Here is an 18,946-nt window from a genome sequence, read left to right as displayed (position 1 = left end):
GCCAACGCACTCACTCTAGCCCGGGTAACAAAGCAAGACTCTGTCTTAAAAAAAAAAAAAAAAAAAAAGAAGGGAGTGGGGTTGAATGGACTTCAGTCTTCAACACGTCAGAAAGAGGTTCCAAACGCTACAGCTGTGACATCCCACAATGCTCTGAGTAAACAAGGTGGGTGGTGAGGTGACAAGGGGCCATCTTTTCTGTCACTGGGCTCCGAGGGACGGGAGCAAGGGGAGGCATGGATGCTGAAATGCAAGAGCCACCAACTGTGCACTACACACCATGCTGAGACGGTGGGGGGTGGGAGGTGGGTGGGAAGTACCAAGTTCCGCAGGAACAATTGTGAATTCTGGCTACTACACCAACTCTAAATACATGAGGATTTTTTAACAACTTCAATGAGAAACTGTTATTGTAAGTCTGAATAAATACATTCAAGCTTTTCTTTTCAATGTCTTAAAAACAAAACAAAATAGTCATGAGTAACATGAAATAATATGTTTATCCAACTGTTGTTCATTAATTCAATTTTTAGTTAAAGTATTTTAGAGGGACAAGTAAGTACAGTGCGTTGATTTGTGGTGCTGTGAAGACACAGACGAATTAGTCAGAACACATCACCTATGGCCTCTCCCCATTAGGACAGTCTCTGTGCACCCCAATCTGGCAAGGGCGTGCTAGGATAGTGCCGGGATGAAATACTGAAGGGAGACATCTTCATGAAGCAGATCAAAATGCACCATCTTGTTACTCACAATATCTGGGGAGAGAAAAAGCCCATTATTTTAAAGACCTGGTGCAGCACGCACATTTTCACCCCCACTCTTCAGAACAGCTTTCCTACCTGTGCCTCCTGTTTTAGGTGTCTGTTTTCTCTGAGGCAGCTACAGAGGCCCTAGCCTCTCCCTCTCACTATGACAGCTGAGGCCAAATCATGGCTCTAGCGCAGGCAGCTTCCCCAATGTCAACAAAAGAGGAAGAGTAAAGCCACCCAGGCCTTTGGTGAAACACTTAGCAGGCTGGCTTCCTGGCAAACCACATTTATCCAAATCAGTGTCCTCTGGGGAAAAGCAGCTTCCCACCACTAAGTGGTGGAACTGTGCAGCGAAGAGCTAAGCCCCATGATTCCCCAACACCTATGACAGCCTGCGTCACACTCTAGAGTGCAGGAGGGGTGCCTGCGTTTCAACAGTCCTGCAAACCCCATGAAGGCCATGGCCAGGCACTGTGCTGGGCGACGGGGAAAATCCAAGGCATCAGGCACAAGACTAAGCAGGGAAGTAAAGTGCACATGAGAGTGGGGGAGGAGCGCACGGTGTGACAACCACTGAGAGCACGGAGAGGAGCAGAAGCTGCCAGGCCCAGCAGCCGAGGAGGACAGCTCTCCAGGAAATGTGGCTGAGTGATGAGAAACCACGGGCCAGAGGCTGCAGAGAGACCAATCCCAGGAGAATGGGAGGTAGGGAAAGGGACCGTAAAGGACAAGCAGGAAGACGCGTGCTCTCCAGGAGAGGTGGTGTAAAGGCACAGGGGCGGCAGCAGCGGAAATGAGGGTGGCAGAGACCCATCCTAGAGAGGACAGCTGAGCCCAGACTGGAGGAGGCTACCGAAGACACAAAAGGATGTTTGGGGGTGATAAGGAAAAGATAAGTTCAACATGAGATTTTTTTCTTTTTTTTTAGTTTTTGCTACATCACAATTTGCTGGTCCACCTTTCTTTGCTATTCAAAGAGTACCCATGGCCCATCAGCCGCCTTTGCTGATAAGAACTCTTCCGTGTTCTTCATCAGCCATGGATGATTATTCAGAAGACCTCAAAAATGCCAAGTTCAAAGGCTGATGTGAGGCAGCTCAGGGCCCCCACACCCTGAGTTTCCACACTCTGCAGAGGAGGGTATTTCACACTCTCACCACTCACCCCATGCTTGTCAGGACCAAGAGCCCGGGCGTCATCTGGGAGCTTGTTAGAAATGCAGCCATGACAGCACAATTCACTATTTCAAGGATGTGGAAACAACCCAAGTGCCCGTCAATCCATGAGTGGATTATTAAAATTTGGTATATGTATACCATGGAATATTACTCAATCACAAGAAATGACAGTGATCTAGAACCTGGATTGAACTTAAGCCCATTATCCAAAGTGAGGCACCACAAGAGCAGAAGAATGGGCTCCACTTGTCCTCGCCATTAAATTGGCACTAACTGATGAATGCTAGGGTGATCACATGGCAGAAATACTCTCTAGGGATTAGGGGGATTGGGGGGGGTAAACCCACAACTAAAGGACACGGGGAGCATTGTAGGGGGGAAGGGCATGCTTTTAACCCTCGCTTGGGTGAGGCAAAGACATAAAGTGTAACCATAATGTTTGTACTCTCATAATACCCTGAAATAAAAAAAAAAAAAGAAATGCAGCCATGAGGCCCAGCCCAGAACTATAAACAAGGTGTCTGCTTTACAAGACCCCCCCGGTGATCTCCACACGTGCCAAAGTTTTGGGAAGTGCGGCCTTCCACCTTTACGGACCCTGCACTGCAGCATAGCTCCCACCATGCTCAGCCCTAGAAGCATGACACTGTTCCTGGCAAAGTTTCTCAAAATGCAGCACAGGCAGACACTGGTACTTCGCCCCAAGATTCTCCCAAGATCCACACTATTCTAGCTTCTCCTTCTCTACCCCCAGCTGCTGCTCCTCTGGCAAAATTTCCTTCTTTGCCCATCACGCCACCTTTTGCCTTCCCTAATTCCCTAACACCCAGCACCCCTGCCATGGTCTCCCCTCTCCGGTCTCTTCGGTTTCTCTTTGTGTCTCTCCTCCAAAATGGCAGGTCCTTGACATAGCCACCTAGAATTTTCTGTTCCTTCTCTATAGCATGCTGAAGATCTCAAAAGTCATGAGGTATAGTCCTAGGCCATCTTCCTTCTCATCTCTGATCACTTGTACCTGAAAGCTCAGCCTGGGAGCTACTCCACAAAAGGTGGAACTTCAAATCCAGGCCGCAGTTTCTTTTAGGTTGCTGTGAATTTAGTAGCAAGAAGAGAAAAACGCCTTGAAAAGCTCTTGGCAAGTAATGCCTTTCTCATGCATAGTCAGTGGATGAAGAGGGCCAGAGCAGGTGTGTAACCTCAGAAGACAGGGCCAAGACAGGAGCAAGAGACAACTGTTAACAATCAGCAGCCCAGAGGGAGATACGGGGCAGGGAGCACAGGTCGGGGTAGACACAGAAAGGAACTAAGACAGCAAGAGCAAAACTTAAATTCAAGCAAAACTGTGTCTGGGACTCTGAGTACATAAAATTAGATGAACATGGAGAACAGGGATGATCCATACCCATTCTCCTGACATCACCTCTCCAGGCATGATGGCCCAGTGAGGCAGCCCATAACCTGTGGGCCAACCCAGCATGGCCTCAAGTTTTCAGGAGCTAATGGGGTGCCCAGGGGTTGTTTCTCTGCTTCCACCTCTAGGCAAATTCAGAAAACCTAACTCTCTTAGAAACCTAGAGTCCATACAAAACTGAGGTTTTTGTTGTATTTATGAGAACGTATGCAATCTGTTAGACTAGAATTGACTAAAGTATTTAAAATAAGAAAAAATAGAGAAGGAAACTCACTGCATAAAGCCTTCGTAGGGTTTACTTGTTGTCCAACAAGAAATTGTAGGAGCTTCCTGATTTCTAAGTGCACTTCAGCCATTTGCTCTGGGTTTCTGTCTTGAGAGGCATCTTCAGAGGCTAAAATGACATGGATGTTTTTAAATACAACATCTCTGGATGTAACAGGAAGCCCAGAGATGCACAATGCATTTTACTTAAACAAATGATTCATCTTACCACTGATTTAGAATCAGGGAGAACTCTGCAACTTTTAAGTGTCATCATTCATGACGCATGCATTTATTAGGTCCTAACTATTTAAAATACAGTAAGTTCCAGGGAACTTCACTTACAGGGATTGAAACTATAATTCAATCTCCCCCTTTAGGTCAAAGAAAATTGTATTTTTGATACTCACTATGTATTTAAGAGCAGAGATATATATGTATATAAACTAATACAAGGCTTATTATTCTAAAGTGGAATGGAAAAAAAGAAAACATCCTTTCAATTTCTGAGAAAGTACCCAAGATAAGTCCCATCTTGTATGTGGAAACAAAGTGAGTCATTTCACACAATACTATCAAAGCCTTAACCATATGGATTTCACTCTGCTGGAACAGTATGCCCTTCGCTGGGAAGTGAAAATCCCTTGGAACATTATGCTAAAATTTATGTTTATATTCAAGCAAGCTTGTAGTAATAAATCTTTTTTTTTTAGACGGAGTCTCGCTCTGCTGTCACCTGGGCTAGAGTGCCATGGTGTCATCATAGCTCACAGCAACCTCAAACTCCTGGGGCCAAGTGAGTCTCCTGCCTCAGCCTCCCGGGTATCTGGGATTACAGGTGCGCACCACCACACCCAGCTAAATAAATCTTAACTCTAAAAGTGGCTGAGGCCCTATTTTATCTGTTTTCGAACACATGCATCATAAAATGATTTTCACATTGTCAATGGGTACTTTTTCCCGGTCCTTTGCCTGCTCCCCTGCGCACGCAGCCCCCCTCAACTGCACTGCCGCCCACTGCGAGCTCCAGGGTCACAATTCTAATTCCCTCCTAGCTTGACTCAGCAAACTGTTCAATCGCCCCCCTCTGTCACTGCTTACTGAACTGACTCCATTGTCCCTTGTTATGTTGTATGATATGAAAAATGTGACCAAGTGAGAACAGTTTTTTATCTACTAATCTAATTCTATAAGTAGTACTGATGTGACCAGAGGAGGAGAAAATAAGAAGAAATATATCTACCTTTCTGATTCCATTCTAGGCAAGAAACTGAAATCTTTAGGAGTGGAATGGGAGTTGAAGAGCTGGAAGGGACCTTGGAGGTTATTTAGCGTGACCTGTATTCAGAGGGGAAGGTGACCCTGCACAGATCCCTCAGCTGCTTGGTGGCACAGCCCCTCACTCTTGTGGTAACGGCCCCACTACGCTGCAGGGACAGGTAGTCCAATCTCAATTCCTTTGTTCTCTCCCCAAGAGTGAAACAACTCAATCAAATTTCAACCTTTATACCTTAGGAGACCTCAATAGGTATATGAATATCAAACAATTAATTTATCAAAAGCAAAATATAATCTACCAAAAAACTTACCTGATGGAGGATTTCCAAGATCTTTAAAATGAGTTGTAACACACACTAACTCAGTTTCTATTTTCAAGTTCAATTCTCCATTTAGGTTTGCTTCAATAACCTGCAAATTGAGTATTTTATACAGTCTTAGAAAAGAAAAGGAAGGCAAAAGCAGGAAAAAAAAAACCCATGGGTATCAACTTCCACAAAACCAGGTGACAGGGCACCCCAGAACACTGCAGAGGGCCCCAAGGCCCATGTGGTATCGGCCACAGAGAGAAGACAAGGCCTGAGAGCCAAGAACTCAGAAGCTTCCAAAGCCCCTAAAGGAGAGGTCCCCTCTCCCCCAGAGTGGAGAACTCTGTGGGGCTATGTGAAAACAGTGGAACTGGACCTGGGAGAGGACTTGATAGGAGATTGTAGCAAGGGGGCAGGGCTCTTGGGAGGCCTGGGCAGAGCTGACGGGAGCTCCCTTATGGTAGGAGAGAGCCCTGCACTGAGAAGGAACCGTGGGAAGTAAGAATCCCAACTGAACAGGATGGACACAGAAATGAAGGTTTAAATGAAAGGGAGGAGAAAGAGGGACAGATCTCAGAAAGCCCTGGGAAGGTAGCTACTGGAGAAGCTGTATGTTTTAATGTTTTTTGGTTACAAAGAATAGAGAACGCTAGGGTTATGAAGTTAGAAAACTATCCTGGTCCACTCCCACACTGACAATGAAACATCCTCCTAAAAGAACCAGAACAACCAACTGTAACAACAACAACAGGACTGTGGTTGAAATCCATACAAAGATATTCTGAAAAAAGAAAAACAGAAACAATAATGCCCAACAGCATACTTAGAAGCCTAAAAGCATTCCCCAAAGCAGATGCAGAGGGTAACCTATTATTTGAAGATCAACTAAAAGAAATTAGCAATAGTAGAAGCTATTAAATAACAGCATAAATCAGAATTAAGGGGGCTCAGAAATGAGACCGGACAGCATGCACACACAAAAACAGAGATGACAGAGCTCAGGAAATAATTAGAAATACAAGGAAAAGTTTCAGAAATGGAATCTAACTAGAAGGAAGAAGACAAGAGCAAATAGATACCACAGAGAACACAGTAAGAGAAACTTAGAAGCAAAGGTGAAAAATAAAAATTATCAAACAGAAACAAAGAGATAAGAAGGATCTGAAATAAAAGAATAGAGAAGATGGTGAAGAAGATCCAAGTTCAATACAAGCCCCAGAAGAAGAAAACCAAAGCACTGAAAAAGAAGAAATGCAAACAGCCACAGCTCAAAACCTTCCTGAACGGAAGCAACACTTGGGCCCACATCCTGAAAGGACACACCACACACCAGGGAAAATCTACCAGGGATGGTCAAGACAAATGGACTTCAAGAAAACGGAAAAAAAAATCCCCAGGGTATTCAGTCTCCCCCTCAAATTAATAAATCGAAGTTGTGAAACAAAATCAGAATGAAATCAGTCTGACAGTACATTACATACCAGAAGGCAATGCAGCCCAGGAGACAAACTGACGTCACGGACATGTGAAAAATAATGAAACCCCATTCCCACAAGTCCTTCCTGAGTGATATACTAGAGAATCAGCTTCAGATAACAAAAATTAGAGAAGTTACAGCATAAAAGATGGGAGCAATATTTTTACTCATAGAGCCAAAACTAAACACTGGGAGTTAAGGGGACAGAATAATGTGTAATAATTTTATATCTGACAATGCAGACATGATGAAATTATTACAAAACAGGAGTGGGGAGAATGGGAAAAGAATGTGGAAATTAGAGCCTTATTTGTATACACAGGCCAAATCATCTGTCACAACTGTACATTTAATATGATTATAAAGCCTTTAGAATTTCATAAGAACATAATCATTTATTTAAAAAATAAACTCAGATGTTGGAAAATGAGATTTCTAAATTCAGCAAGGTCTGGGGCTGCCGTAGGTTAGCAGGCCTGAGGCTGGCTATGCCTCACTCCACAGGCCTGGGCTACCAGGGCTCTGCCTGACCTCACTTCACCTCCTCTCTCCCTACTCCTGCTTTTCCTGCTCTGGGAGCACAGGGGGCTCCTTTCCTTTCAAGCTCCTGCCTCCCCCACCAACAACCAATAGATTCCTTTAACTGGACGGAACTTAGAAGTGAAACGTATGCCACGATGGTTTGAGATTTTATTAACCTGCCCACACGAGACACAGTATTTCTCTAGTATTGCTGTCCAACCAGCAATACAAGAGTGCCACCTGGCACTGGAAAGGTTAAGCGCAGTGGTCTTACTTTGTAGCGGCCATCCTCAAAGTGCCGCGGCGAGAGGAATGGAGAGGGTGCCCAGTCTGCGTACCTCTGCTTCACTGTCCATGTTAGTGAAGACAACTCAGTGTCCCCCATTCTTACTCCTTAAAATAGGTGAACTCTGAATATTTCTCATTCCAAAAACAAAACGAAAAGGTTTTTTTTTTTAACTTGAGTGAGCTCTTATTCCTGAGCTTTTGACATTAAATAAAAAAATAGCCCCCAAACTTACTTGTTACATAATCTAATAAACTTACTTTGAATGAAAAATACTCATTTTCAATCTTTTTCTTTTGTTAACCCCAAAATATATTGTATTTCTTAACCCACTCTCTTATAAACTGGAAAAACACTTGACTAAAATAAAATATATAAAACGATCCTTGTGAATATTCTGCACTGCTTCCTGGGGCTCTGCAAAGCTAACATATGATGTATGCCCATTTGTTTCAAACACCATACCTAAGATCCATAAATTCCCACTGTGAAAAACAATGATTTTAGATACAAATAGATACTCATTCAAGAAAGCAACCTGCAATAGTTTTAGAGTCACTTCAGGCTTAAATGCTCTCTTCTGCTTTCTTAAAATTTCTAAAATCTGTGTCATAGAACATTTGATTCCAACTCTCTCCTGACCACATTCAGTGTCTGGCACATGACAACGTTCAATCAACAATGATTGAAGGAATTAACACACAACCAATTCTCTGAACATTGGTCATCTGTGTTTATTTTATGATTCAGTGATCCGAAATACTAAGCACATCAACACAGTTGATTTCTTAAGTATCAGAATGAGATCTTACTTTTTTCAATGATTTCCTTAATAATAGTTACCTATGGTTTGTTGAATGCTGACTAATTACACTGGGCACCTACCATAAATTATCTCTAGGCTGGGTGCAGTGGCTTGCACCAGTAATCCCAGCACTTCGGGAGGCTGAGGCAGGAGGAGCACTTGAGGCCAGGAGTTCAAGACCAGCCTGAGCAACATAGTGAGTCCCATCTCCACAAAAAAAGTAAGAAATTAGCCAGGCATAGTGGTGCATGCCTGTAGTCCCACTACTCAGGAGGCTGAGGCAGAAGGATCACTTGAGCCCAGGAGTTTGAGCTATGATGATGTCACTGCACTCTAACACAGGCAACAGAGTGAGACCCTGTCTCAAAACAACTCCTCTAAATTTACAAAAAGTGGCAAAAAGCCTGTGATAACTGCACTATGATCCCCACTGGGGTAATACCCAGCACTAGGGTGCACACTGAGTGGTACAGCTGGGAGCTGAACTCAAATGTGTAGCTCTGACTCCCCTTTTACATCACGATACTCTACTTCACACGGCCCAGCTACCAGGCCTCTGCCTCTCTCGCCTCACTTCTCCATCTGGCTTCTCTCTTCTACTTCTGCTCTCCCTGCCCTGGGACTCCTTTCCTGGTTTAATCGTTAGGGCCAACCCCACAAAGCTCCGTTACTCAGATAACATTTCAAGCACAAAAGAGTAAAGCCCACATCACAAAGAGCTGCTACTCAGTGTGGTCCGATGACCGGCAGCATCAGTACCTCCTGCAAGCTGGTCAGAAACACAGAGCCTCGGGCCCAGCCCAGACTTCTCCTGTCAGATCCTAGGGGATTCATAAGCACGGCAGAGCTTAGAAGCAATGTCTCAGAACATGATATAGATTCCTGGTAGTCATCCTTCCTTTTTCTGCTCCTCATGAGCCACACAGACAAAATATCCCATCCGTTACATTTCCCATGAAATGAAGGAAGGGAGGAGTTGAGCATCTCGGATGGTAAGGTGGACATTTTTAGTATGTTAAATCCCACTCATTTTCCTTAATTCTATTGCCTGTAATATTCAAACACAGAATTCTAGTTACCCAAGTAGATTTCACTATACGCTTGGCTACTCTAACTTGATACTTTCCATTCAGTAATTCCAGATTGCAGTAGCCACTCCACAAAACTTCTATGTTTTCTAAACATTCCAGAAAAAACAAAACACCTCTGATGATTTTATCGAAGCTACCCTTCCACCTCTCTATTTTGCTGACTCATTTTCACTGAAAAGAAAGAACAAACAAATGGTTTCTTCAATTAATTGCCCTGCCTTTTCTCTCCCGGGCCTCTCTGAATCTCCCTGGAAGTCCCCAGGGTAACCCTAGAGGAAGCCAGCCTGACAACTGGATCAACATCACGGTAGTCACAGGGGACACCGATGTCAGCACAGTGACACTGCTTCATGGGAAGCGGATTTCAAATTAAAATGAACTCTATAAAGGTTAAGTTATGAAGGAAAAGCGTTAAGCAGACAGGCCCAATGATAGTACTGTTCTTAAGTGAACAGGAGAAAAAACTGCCCATGAACATTTTCTAGGCTTCAAAAAACTTTTGTGATTTCAAAGATCCCTTGCAGCTAAACTTCATTCCAGATCTATACAACAACACTTATTATTGCCTAGTGAACGACAATCCAATGCTGGGTGGCTGGGATGCAAAGATGATTAAGACAGGGTTTCCCTTTTCAAGAAGCTGGCAGTTCAGGAGGCATTATGAGATGCTAGCAGGTGCTTTACCATGTACACCGGACAGAGCAGCTCAGAGCAGGGGCTGCCAGCCAAGGCGGTGGGGAAAGGTCTGCAATGAACCATGAGAATGGCTAGATGCCTTCTGGGGAGATGGAGAAGAAACCCACGCGAAACAGAACGGGAGAAGCAGCTGCACTGCGAGGGAATGCCAGTGCCCTGCCCGGTTGTGCAGGGAGGGCGGGGCAGTGGAACAGAGATGGGGCTGCAGAGGTGGCCTGGCACACTGCGATAGAGTTTATGCTTCATCAGGTGGATGGTAGTTTTTAAAAGATTCAGGGACACAATCAAATGTATTTTCCTGGGGGTGGGTGAAGGAAGAACTCAAGATAACCCTCGGTGTAAATGAGGATAATCCACACAATCCCCCAACACTGTCATACGCTGTGGCATTTTGCAACAAGAGACAGCAGGAGACATTCTCAAAATAAACAGAAATATACAAAGGGCCCTCTAGCTTGGTGTGACAGCTGCTTGGAATAAATGCACCTATGGTGTGGTGGGTCTTTGTCCCTGGCTCACTGAAAGACACCTGGCAAGTAGACAGGACGCTCCAAACTCACTGCCAGTCACATCAGTGATTCCATAAAAAATACACACACATTAGCAGGTAGAAGATGTAATATTCCATCCAAAATATAAGGAAAAAAGGCAGAACTGTTGACTGTATTCTTAATATACTGTAAACACGAGGAATTAAGGGCAAATACAAAAGCTTTCCTCAGTGAATGAGAGTTGAAAAGCACTAGATGTGTTTCTAAAGGCAACTGTCAATCTGCAGGTTCTCAACACGAGGCCGGGTCCTCATGAGTGGGGGCTCAGTGAGGAGGTGGGTGGGTGCCTGCCCGCCTGCCTCGGACACTGTGGAGAGTGTGAGAGCACCCACGCCATGGGCCCTGGTGAAGCTGCCCCCAAGGACGAGCAGCCTACGCAGGCTACTTCAGAGCTCTTTTCTAAAGAAGTTACAACTTACAAGGTGACTGCTGATGTTTTTCATTTTCTCCACAACACTCTTCATAATCTTCAAGACTGGCAAATAAATACTAACCTACAAAAGCAATGAGAAAAATCACAAATATTAAAAATATTAATATACTCTAGCAATTACAGGTGCTCCATAACTAATTTTGGAAGGCATGCATGCTCAAAAACTCTGGAATCCTATTTTTAAATTTTCTGAATAAAGTTCTTTAAAAATGTAAAAAAAAAACCGATTTTGTAATTTCACCAACTCATGGACGTTTAAGCAAATTAAAGAATGGAATGCCTGCCTCTGGTTACCTCAGTGACCACGTCCCTGTGGGCGTTCTTCTGGTTCAAGACGGATTTCAGCACTTCAGCTGAGATGCCCCTACACAAGACCACAGCGAATAAAACTCATGCACTCAGCAGGACACCTTCCTCTAAGGGATGCTCACACCCAGGCTCTGTGCAAAAACACGGCGAGCAGTCACTGCATCACAGCTGAGACTCTGCTACTCACAGTGCTTTATAAAACACTATCTGTTTCCAAATCAGTGTAGATGTCTTCTGGTAGAAGTTAAATAAATATTTTACCCAGTGTATTTTTGTAATTTCTTCTTAAGTAAATTGTGAGCAGGAGGCGAAGGGCCTTTTGGCATCACCTCTATTTTCAGTGACTCTAGGGTTCCTATCGGCAGGACTGTTAACCCAAATCTAAGTCATGAGAGTCCTCTCTTCTTGGCTTTCTTATACATACCCGGACAGCACTCCTGACAGGCCTAGGAAAAGATCAAATCCTGTGAAACCCAAATTGGTGCCTAAGGCCAAACAATACTAATAAATACTGTCTTCCAAAATATTATTTCAGTTTTGTTTAAGTGACGTTATTGACCAAGATATTCTCCTATATGTAAGGAGTATGACATTTTTATCATATGCAACACATTTTAAGATCTTTTACATAAATAACAAAAGGCAAACATTCCAACTTTTTCCTTGAATATCCTGTAAAAATGAGTATCACTTTCTTCTCAGGTACTACACAACTTTCAAATCAAATATACTGTAAGACGACAACTAAAATTAGAGAATTCAAATCACAACGTTTAATGTGTGATAAATGACAGGATTGTAGGCATCACTTACATCAGGGTGAGGGACCACAGGTTCTTGTAAGTCCTTCCACAATTTTCTAGGAATAACTTTTATGGGGATGTCATGTGTCACAATGCGGCTACTGCTTGACACAGATAACTGCCAAGAAAAGAATTAAAACATATTTTTATGTTGTCAATATTAAACAAGAACAAGAACAAAAAAACCCAAGGAGGACAAAAAAGTTGAAATACCAAATCTAAGTGGAATGTTCTCAATTCATTCACTCAAAATCCATTTAACTGACATTGAAGATGTGCCGGTTCCACTCTGGGAACAGCTCTGAGGAGAGTTGGGGAATGGGGAGAATAAGACAAAAAGGTACCCAATGTTTCAGTGGAGTAAGTGGATCAACAAGAAAACAAACAAATGAAATTCCATGGGATCCTCATTAGAGCCTTTGGAAAGCACAACAGAGTGACCAAACGTTCCTTAGACTGGAAGGTTAGGGGGTGGTCTCTCTAAGGTGATATTTCAGATGCCACCAAAACGAGAAGCAGCAGCAGCCATGGGAAGACTGGGTCAAAGGGACAGTGTTTTAGGCAGGGGAAACAGCATATATAAAGCAATGAGGCAGAAAGCAGCAAGCTTGCTTTGTTGAAGCAACCAAGAGAAGACCATTCTTTGCACACAGGACACTCAGCATGCTGCACTTTCTACACAGGTAACAAGATAAACTCTATTTATCTATTTCTAGGGCCTTCTATGAGATTCACAGACCAAAGTATGTCGTACTTTTAGGCAGAAAAGTATTATATGTTACTATCTTGCTTTTCTTTAAGCAACTGAAGAAACATACCAAACTTACATTGTGACAGAACTGCCTGACTGTAAAGAGTCGAGGGACCCTCTCCCATAAAGAGCTTGAAGCTGAATATAATACTCACCCGTAGATGGATAAAGTACATACAACATATAAGGAAGGAGAGCTGTAAGGATAATGGAAGGCCAGGGTGGGGGCAGCATCGGTACTGAGCACTAAAGGAAGACAAGGTTTCAGAGAGTGAGAAGGAGAGACTGCAAGTGGAAGTCCCAATGTCACGAAAGCCTGGCAGTTGGGAAAGAATGGGACACATCCAGGGAACCACTCAAAGGGCAACAGTTTGCAATTTGGCTCCAAGATGGGTTAGGCCATTTGTGAAGGACTTTGTCATGTTAAGAAATGTCGACTTCATTCTATGAGTAGTGAAAGCCACTTTGAGGAGTATGTGTGTATGCGTATTTGGAGGAGAGCTGTGTCCTAAATTCACCTGGCAGTAGCATGTATGACGTGTTACTGAAGAATAAGTGGTCATTTGAAGGTATTACAGAAGATAGGGGGCATCAAAGGGGAAAATGGATAGAAACCATGATTTCTAGACTAGATGACAATACCACTAAAAGAAAGGGGGGGGGTTGGAGTTTTTTTTGTTTGGAAAGGGCGGCTTCTTTTATTTGGGGGGGCGGGGGTGAAGCTATATACCAGATCTTTAATTTCAAATAAAATCAAATGGTTTTCAACAGTATTGTTAAAATGCCTAGGCTAATAACTACTTCTAATCCTTCGAGGCCCAGACCATTGTGGAAAATTTCAGAAACCCTGTCCCTCCTACTTACCAGGTCTACAGACACTGTGAGACAGGGAAAGTGTTTATTGGTCAGCTTAATTTTCAAGGCTCTGGCATTCTGGGCAGTTTTCAAGGCTCGAGCTAAGTTTTCCGATGTTAGCTCTAAATAAATCTCATTGTTTTCCCTGGAGACACCCTCCATTTGAAATTCGCTGAAGAAGTTCTCCTAAGGGAAAAAAACGAAGGGAGGGGGGTGGAGGAGAATATTTGTGGCCATTCCAGTGAATTCAGTGGAGTGTGCAGGCCTCTCAGGAGCTTCTGCTCACCTGTTCCAGCTCACACCACATGCTCACCCCTCCATTGGCCAGCTTGTCTGAAAGGATGAAGTTCAGCTTATCAGGGCTAATGCGGAGGGTGCAGGTTTTGGCAAGCTTTGCTATCATGTTACTGACTCCTAAGGCAGAGGTTAAAATAAGAAATTACTAAAACGCACATCATGTATCCTAGAGGCCAACTTATCTTGCAGAACTTCTAGTTCATCATGGTGCAACTTCCCGGTGGAAAAATAGCTTTTATGTTGGTGCCACACTGGAAGGTACTTTTAACACAACTGATGTCATGCCAATCTTCCAACAACCCTGGGAAGTGTGCAGCACACACCGCCAGTGTTCAAATAAGTTAACAGGCACCTACCAGCCATTTATTCATTCAACACAAACGTATTGACTACTGGATAGTGCAGCACAGAGCTGAACGCAGCTTGGGCACAGTCAGGGCGGAAGGGCCAATGGGGCCTAACGGAAGGAATGTCAATGCCAGATAAAGCAGTCGCCAGTTTTAAAAAAAAAAAAAAAAAAAAAGCCACGCTATCTGAATGAAGTTTCAGAAACATCCCTCGGAACCGGAACCCACGCTCACCCTCACAAGTGCCCTCGGGCTCCGGCTCCAGCCACCCTTCCCCCGCGCCCTCGCCCGCGGTCCCACCTGCACCCCGTCCCCGTCCTCATCCTCAGCGGGGCCCCAGCCGTGCGCGCTCTGCCTCCTTCCGCTCCTCCCTCGCTCCCCACCCCTCGCCTCCCCGCTCACGTGTGAAATGGTTCAGGCAGGCCCCGTCCACGATCTTGGCCCTAAACTTCATGGCCGCGTTCCGGCCCCGCCGCGGCGGCTAAGTTGGCCGCGCACAGTGTCCCTCCCTGAGTGCAGCCGCCCGGAAACGCGGCAGCGCGCACTGTAGTTCCGCCCCGGTCCGGGTCAGCAGCCTTTAACTGGGGTCAGCCAGGTCACGCTCTGGGAGAAGGGAGGTTCGTCGGGCCACGCTCCAGAGGATGATGGGTTTCCTGGTTATGCCCCCGGGGAAGTGGGGTCCCTGGTCTCCCAGTCTCCCTTCCTCTGGAGGTGAACGTGGGGTCTACTTCTAGTTAGGGGGATGGAGTCTTCAGCCCCTGGGTGTGGGGACGTGGTTCTGAGAATTCTCATTTTGAAAGAAGTTTGTGACACCTATTTCAAGTTCTGTTTTAAAACATCCAGATAAAACCAATTGTTTATAAAGGATTAAACAAAATTATCCCTTAAATATACCTCTAAGATAGAGCAGCTTTAAACGCCCTTCAACCTCAAAAGAGAGTAATACCCGGTACCTCGACTGTGTAGCATCTTGTTTAACGTTTTAAAGATCGTTTTGGATGTTTTTAAAATTTGAACATTTGTTAGCTGATAAAGACGGGATGCTTAAAGAACTCTGACATTAAGTGATAATTCTGCGTCTTTATCTCAAAATGGACTTCACGTGATCCAATAAAATTCTTATTAGCATAAATAGTATCTTTAGAATTTTAAAAAAGAAATTTTAAAGGGGGAAATTGAACAGCAATTGTATCTAATATGGTTTTTCAAAGACTAAAGATTACCTATGTTAAAAATTGTTATTTTTAATGAGCCTAAAACCTTGTCTTTAATGATAATGCAGATTATTTTCAAAGTGCAAAATACAAAAGCTGCAAACAGTTTTTGCCTATTTTAAGACTATAACATGAAGCTAAATTCTAGTCTACATTGTTACATACCAGTGTTTGTCAAACCAAATGTGGTATATTACTTTCAAATATATGTCAACAAAACATGCTTTTTCATTACTTCATAATGAAGTTTGAAGAACTGAGCAACACTTATTAAATAAGGTGGTTGCTATGTAGGTTATGAATTATAGAATGTATCTAAATAAACTTTGTAAACAGTGTTTCATAACATATTGACCTTTACTGTAAATTGCTTAATTTTATGTCATAAAATTTGATAAAACAAATTTTAAACATCCTAAGAAGGCATGTGTGATTATACATTCTGCACTGACAAAACCCAAATAATATAGAAATTTGACCCAACAATTATAAAATTAAGTTGTAATTATCGTGTCTTGGAAGAAAAAGGGAATGTGCTCTTGCAATTTTCTTTAAGTAGGTTTAGTATATTAATTCAATAACTTCAGAATTTATAATTAAGTATATTGACACTACTTCCCTACCTTCTTTCGAAATGATTTTGAGATAAGGAATGAGATCACTAGACATCCCTAGAAGCCCCTTGTGCCAGTGATTTCTAATTCATGTATATTCATGTAGTTCTCATCTAGCTACTTAATAGCCTTCTGATTTAAAAACAGCCAAACCTCAGGGGTTAGTAATTCAGTCGTGAAATGATCTGGGGAATGGTATTGATGCTGTTTGTTATGTTTGTTTATTGGGGAGGGAAATGCCTTAATCCTGTCTTAGAAACTGAAATACAGTAACATTGGTGCATATAAAATGTCAGTCAGGTTGTATAGTTGGAAGTAAGGGAACTAAACTCTTTATAGCTGCAAAGACAGTAAATTCTGCCTAGGAAGTTATCACGGATTTACTAGCTGTTACCCAAAACGGCATTTGGCTGGTGTCTTTCAGGTATTGCTCATGTTCTCTAGTCCCTGGAGGAAGAAGTGACTATTTGTAGCCCTGCTGTTAGCAGTTAATGTCAGAAAAATTACCCAACGGGAAAGAAACTGGCATAGTCCTGAGGTTCTGCATCAAATCTGAAAGACAACATTTGCTTCTTTTTACCATGAAAAACTATAAAATGAGGGAAAGCATACTCTAGAGGCAGTATGAGTGAACGTCTTTTGAGAATTGTACTTGTTGTAAGGGATGGATTTTTTTTAAGCAGCTCTTCAAAGACTCTTCTTGTCTTTTAGATGTCAAAGAAAAATATACCTCAATAAATTCCATATATATTTTTTAAATTAGTATGTGTGGAGCACATGAGAGTGTCAGGCATGGTGGTAAGGGATGGGATTTGAGGGTGGGGACCATCTCCCACCCAGAAGGAGGGAGATCAATGTTTGTTGGGTGCCTACTATGTTTCACTTAAAAAGCACGATGTAAATATTATCGGTCAGCAAGGCGAGATAGCTCTCATTTTATAGCATTGTACAGTGATATAATCACTTTGATAACATAAACACACACCTTAGATAAGTGCTATTATTCCCATGTTAAAGATGAGGAACAGAGAGAATTAGAAATGTTGGCGATGGCAGATTCCCATATTCTTTATGGGAATCTGTGTCATTGGGTTGCTGAGTGGACAGTGACCCACATGCTCCTGCTGACTGGACCGGCTCTATTTACACTTGACCTGCAGAAAAACAAGTGATAGTATGGAGATAAATGAAGACCAGCCAAATGAGAACAGGCAAAACCTATTTATTCAGAGTCAGCCACCATCACTGGCATTTGGGCAGAGACTCACAGGCAGGCTGAGGAGCAGGAAAGCTCACGGGGGGGAGGGGAGGGTTCGGGAGTGCCCTGATGGAGGCTGTCGGCCTGGGGAAGCTGTGGTGCTCACTAGAAAGGGAGCCTGCTACGTAATTGGTTAGGGGAGCTTATTTGGCCTTCTCTGATTGGTCCTGAGTTGGAAGTGAGGCCAAAAATTAGGGAAGCTGCCAGTTATTAATCAAGTCCTGGCCATTTGGGATCAATTATTACAGGGATTGTTTGGCTTCCTGGATCAGTTGTTAAGAGTGGTCTGATGTTCTACAAGTCTGATTTATGGACAGCAGGCTAGTGTCCTGGGTTGGTTATTGTGGTGTCCTCAACACCAGGGCCATGGACCAGTACCAATCCATGACCTGTTAGGAACCGGGCCCCATAGCAGGAGGTGAGCTGCAGGAGAGTGAGCAAAGCTTCATCTGTATTTATAGGCACTCATCATCACTCGCATCACCGCCTGAGCTCTGCCTCCTGTCAGATCAGCAGTGGCATTAGGTTCTCACAGGAGTGCAAACCCTACTGTAAATTGTGCATGCGAGGGATCTAGGTTGCATGCTCCTTATGAGAATCTAATGCCTGATGATCTGAGGTGGAGCTGAGGTGGTGATGCTAGCGCTGGGGAGCAGCTGCAAATACAGATTATCGGTAGCAGAGGTTAGACTGCACAGAGACCACAATAAATCAATTGCTTGCAGAGTCGTATCAAAACCCTATCAGAGGCCGGGTGCAGTGGCTCACGCCTGTAATCCTAGCTCTCTGGGAGGCCAAGGCGGGTGGATCGTTTGAGCTCAGGAGTTCAAAACCAGCCTGAGCAAGAGCAAGACCCCGTCTCCACTAAAATTAGAAAGAAATTAATTGGACAACTAAAAATATATAGAAAAAATTAGCTGGGCATGGTGGCACATGCCTGTAGTCCCAGCTACTTGGGAGGCTGAGCCAGGAAGGATCGCTTGAGCCCAGGAGTTTGAGGTTGCTGTGAGCTAGGATGACGCCACGGCACTCTAGCCCAGGCAACACAGTGAGACTCTGTCTCAAAAAAAAAAAAAAACCCTATCAGTGAGTGGCAAGTGACAATTAAGCTGCATCTGGTGGCAGGCTCTCTAGTGGCAAGTGAGTTGATGTACTTCAAATGTACAGCTGCATCTGGTGGCAGGCTTTAAGTCAGAATCCTACAGTTATTTTAGTCCATGCATGGCCTGCTTATTATTTTATTTACCACTTCCATCTGAGCTTCTTTCCCACACTGCGCGCTTGTCTCAGTCACAGTTTTGGTTAGCCCACAAGCTAACCCTAGCAAAAGTGAGTAAAAAACAAACCATCATTGGAAAGCCTCTTTGAAAAGGGGGCAAGACCTAATGACAAGACAGCAGAGGACTCTAAGACTGCCAAAAAATGAAAGCTGTATTTAAAAGCAAA

General features: G+C 43.6%; 1 protein-coding gene across 1 annotated transcript; it reads right to left on the bottom strand.

Moving 5' to 3' along the window:
* Positions 1-493: 493 nt before the first annotated feature.
* HUS1 (HUS1 checkpoint homolog (S. pombe)) lies at positions 494-14,972 on the bottom strand. The gene is made up of 8 exons (XM_012646901.1): positions 14,817-14,972; positions 14,057-14,184; positions 13,780-13,956; positions 12,175-12,282; positions 11,037-11,113; positions 5,195-5,313; positions 3,616-3,735; positions 494-758 (listed from the first exon to the last, which is right to left on the bottom strand). Exons 1-8 carry the CDS (start codon positions 14,866-14,868, stop codon positions 676-678), a joined length of 864 nt encoding a protein of 287 aa, XP_012502355.1. The 5' UTR covers positions 14,869-14,972; the 3' UTR covers positions 494-675.
* Positions 14,973-18,946: the final 3,974 nt, after the last annotated feature.

The sequence above is a fragment of the Propithecus coquereli genome, unplaced genomic scaffold (genome assembly GCF_000956105.1).
Source record: "Propithecus coquereli isolate 6110/MARCELLA unplaced genomic scaffold, Pcoq_1.0 Scaffold252, whole genome shotgun sequence".
NCBI lineage: Eukaryota > Metazoa > Chordata > Mammalia > Primates > Indriidae > Propithecus > Propithecus coquereli.
The sequence above is the reverse complement of the archived record's forward strand: the minus strand, read 5'-3'. Positions and strand labels throughout refer to the sequence as shown.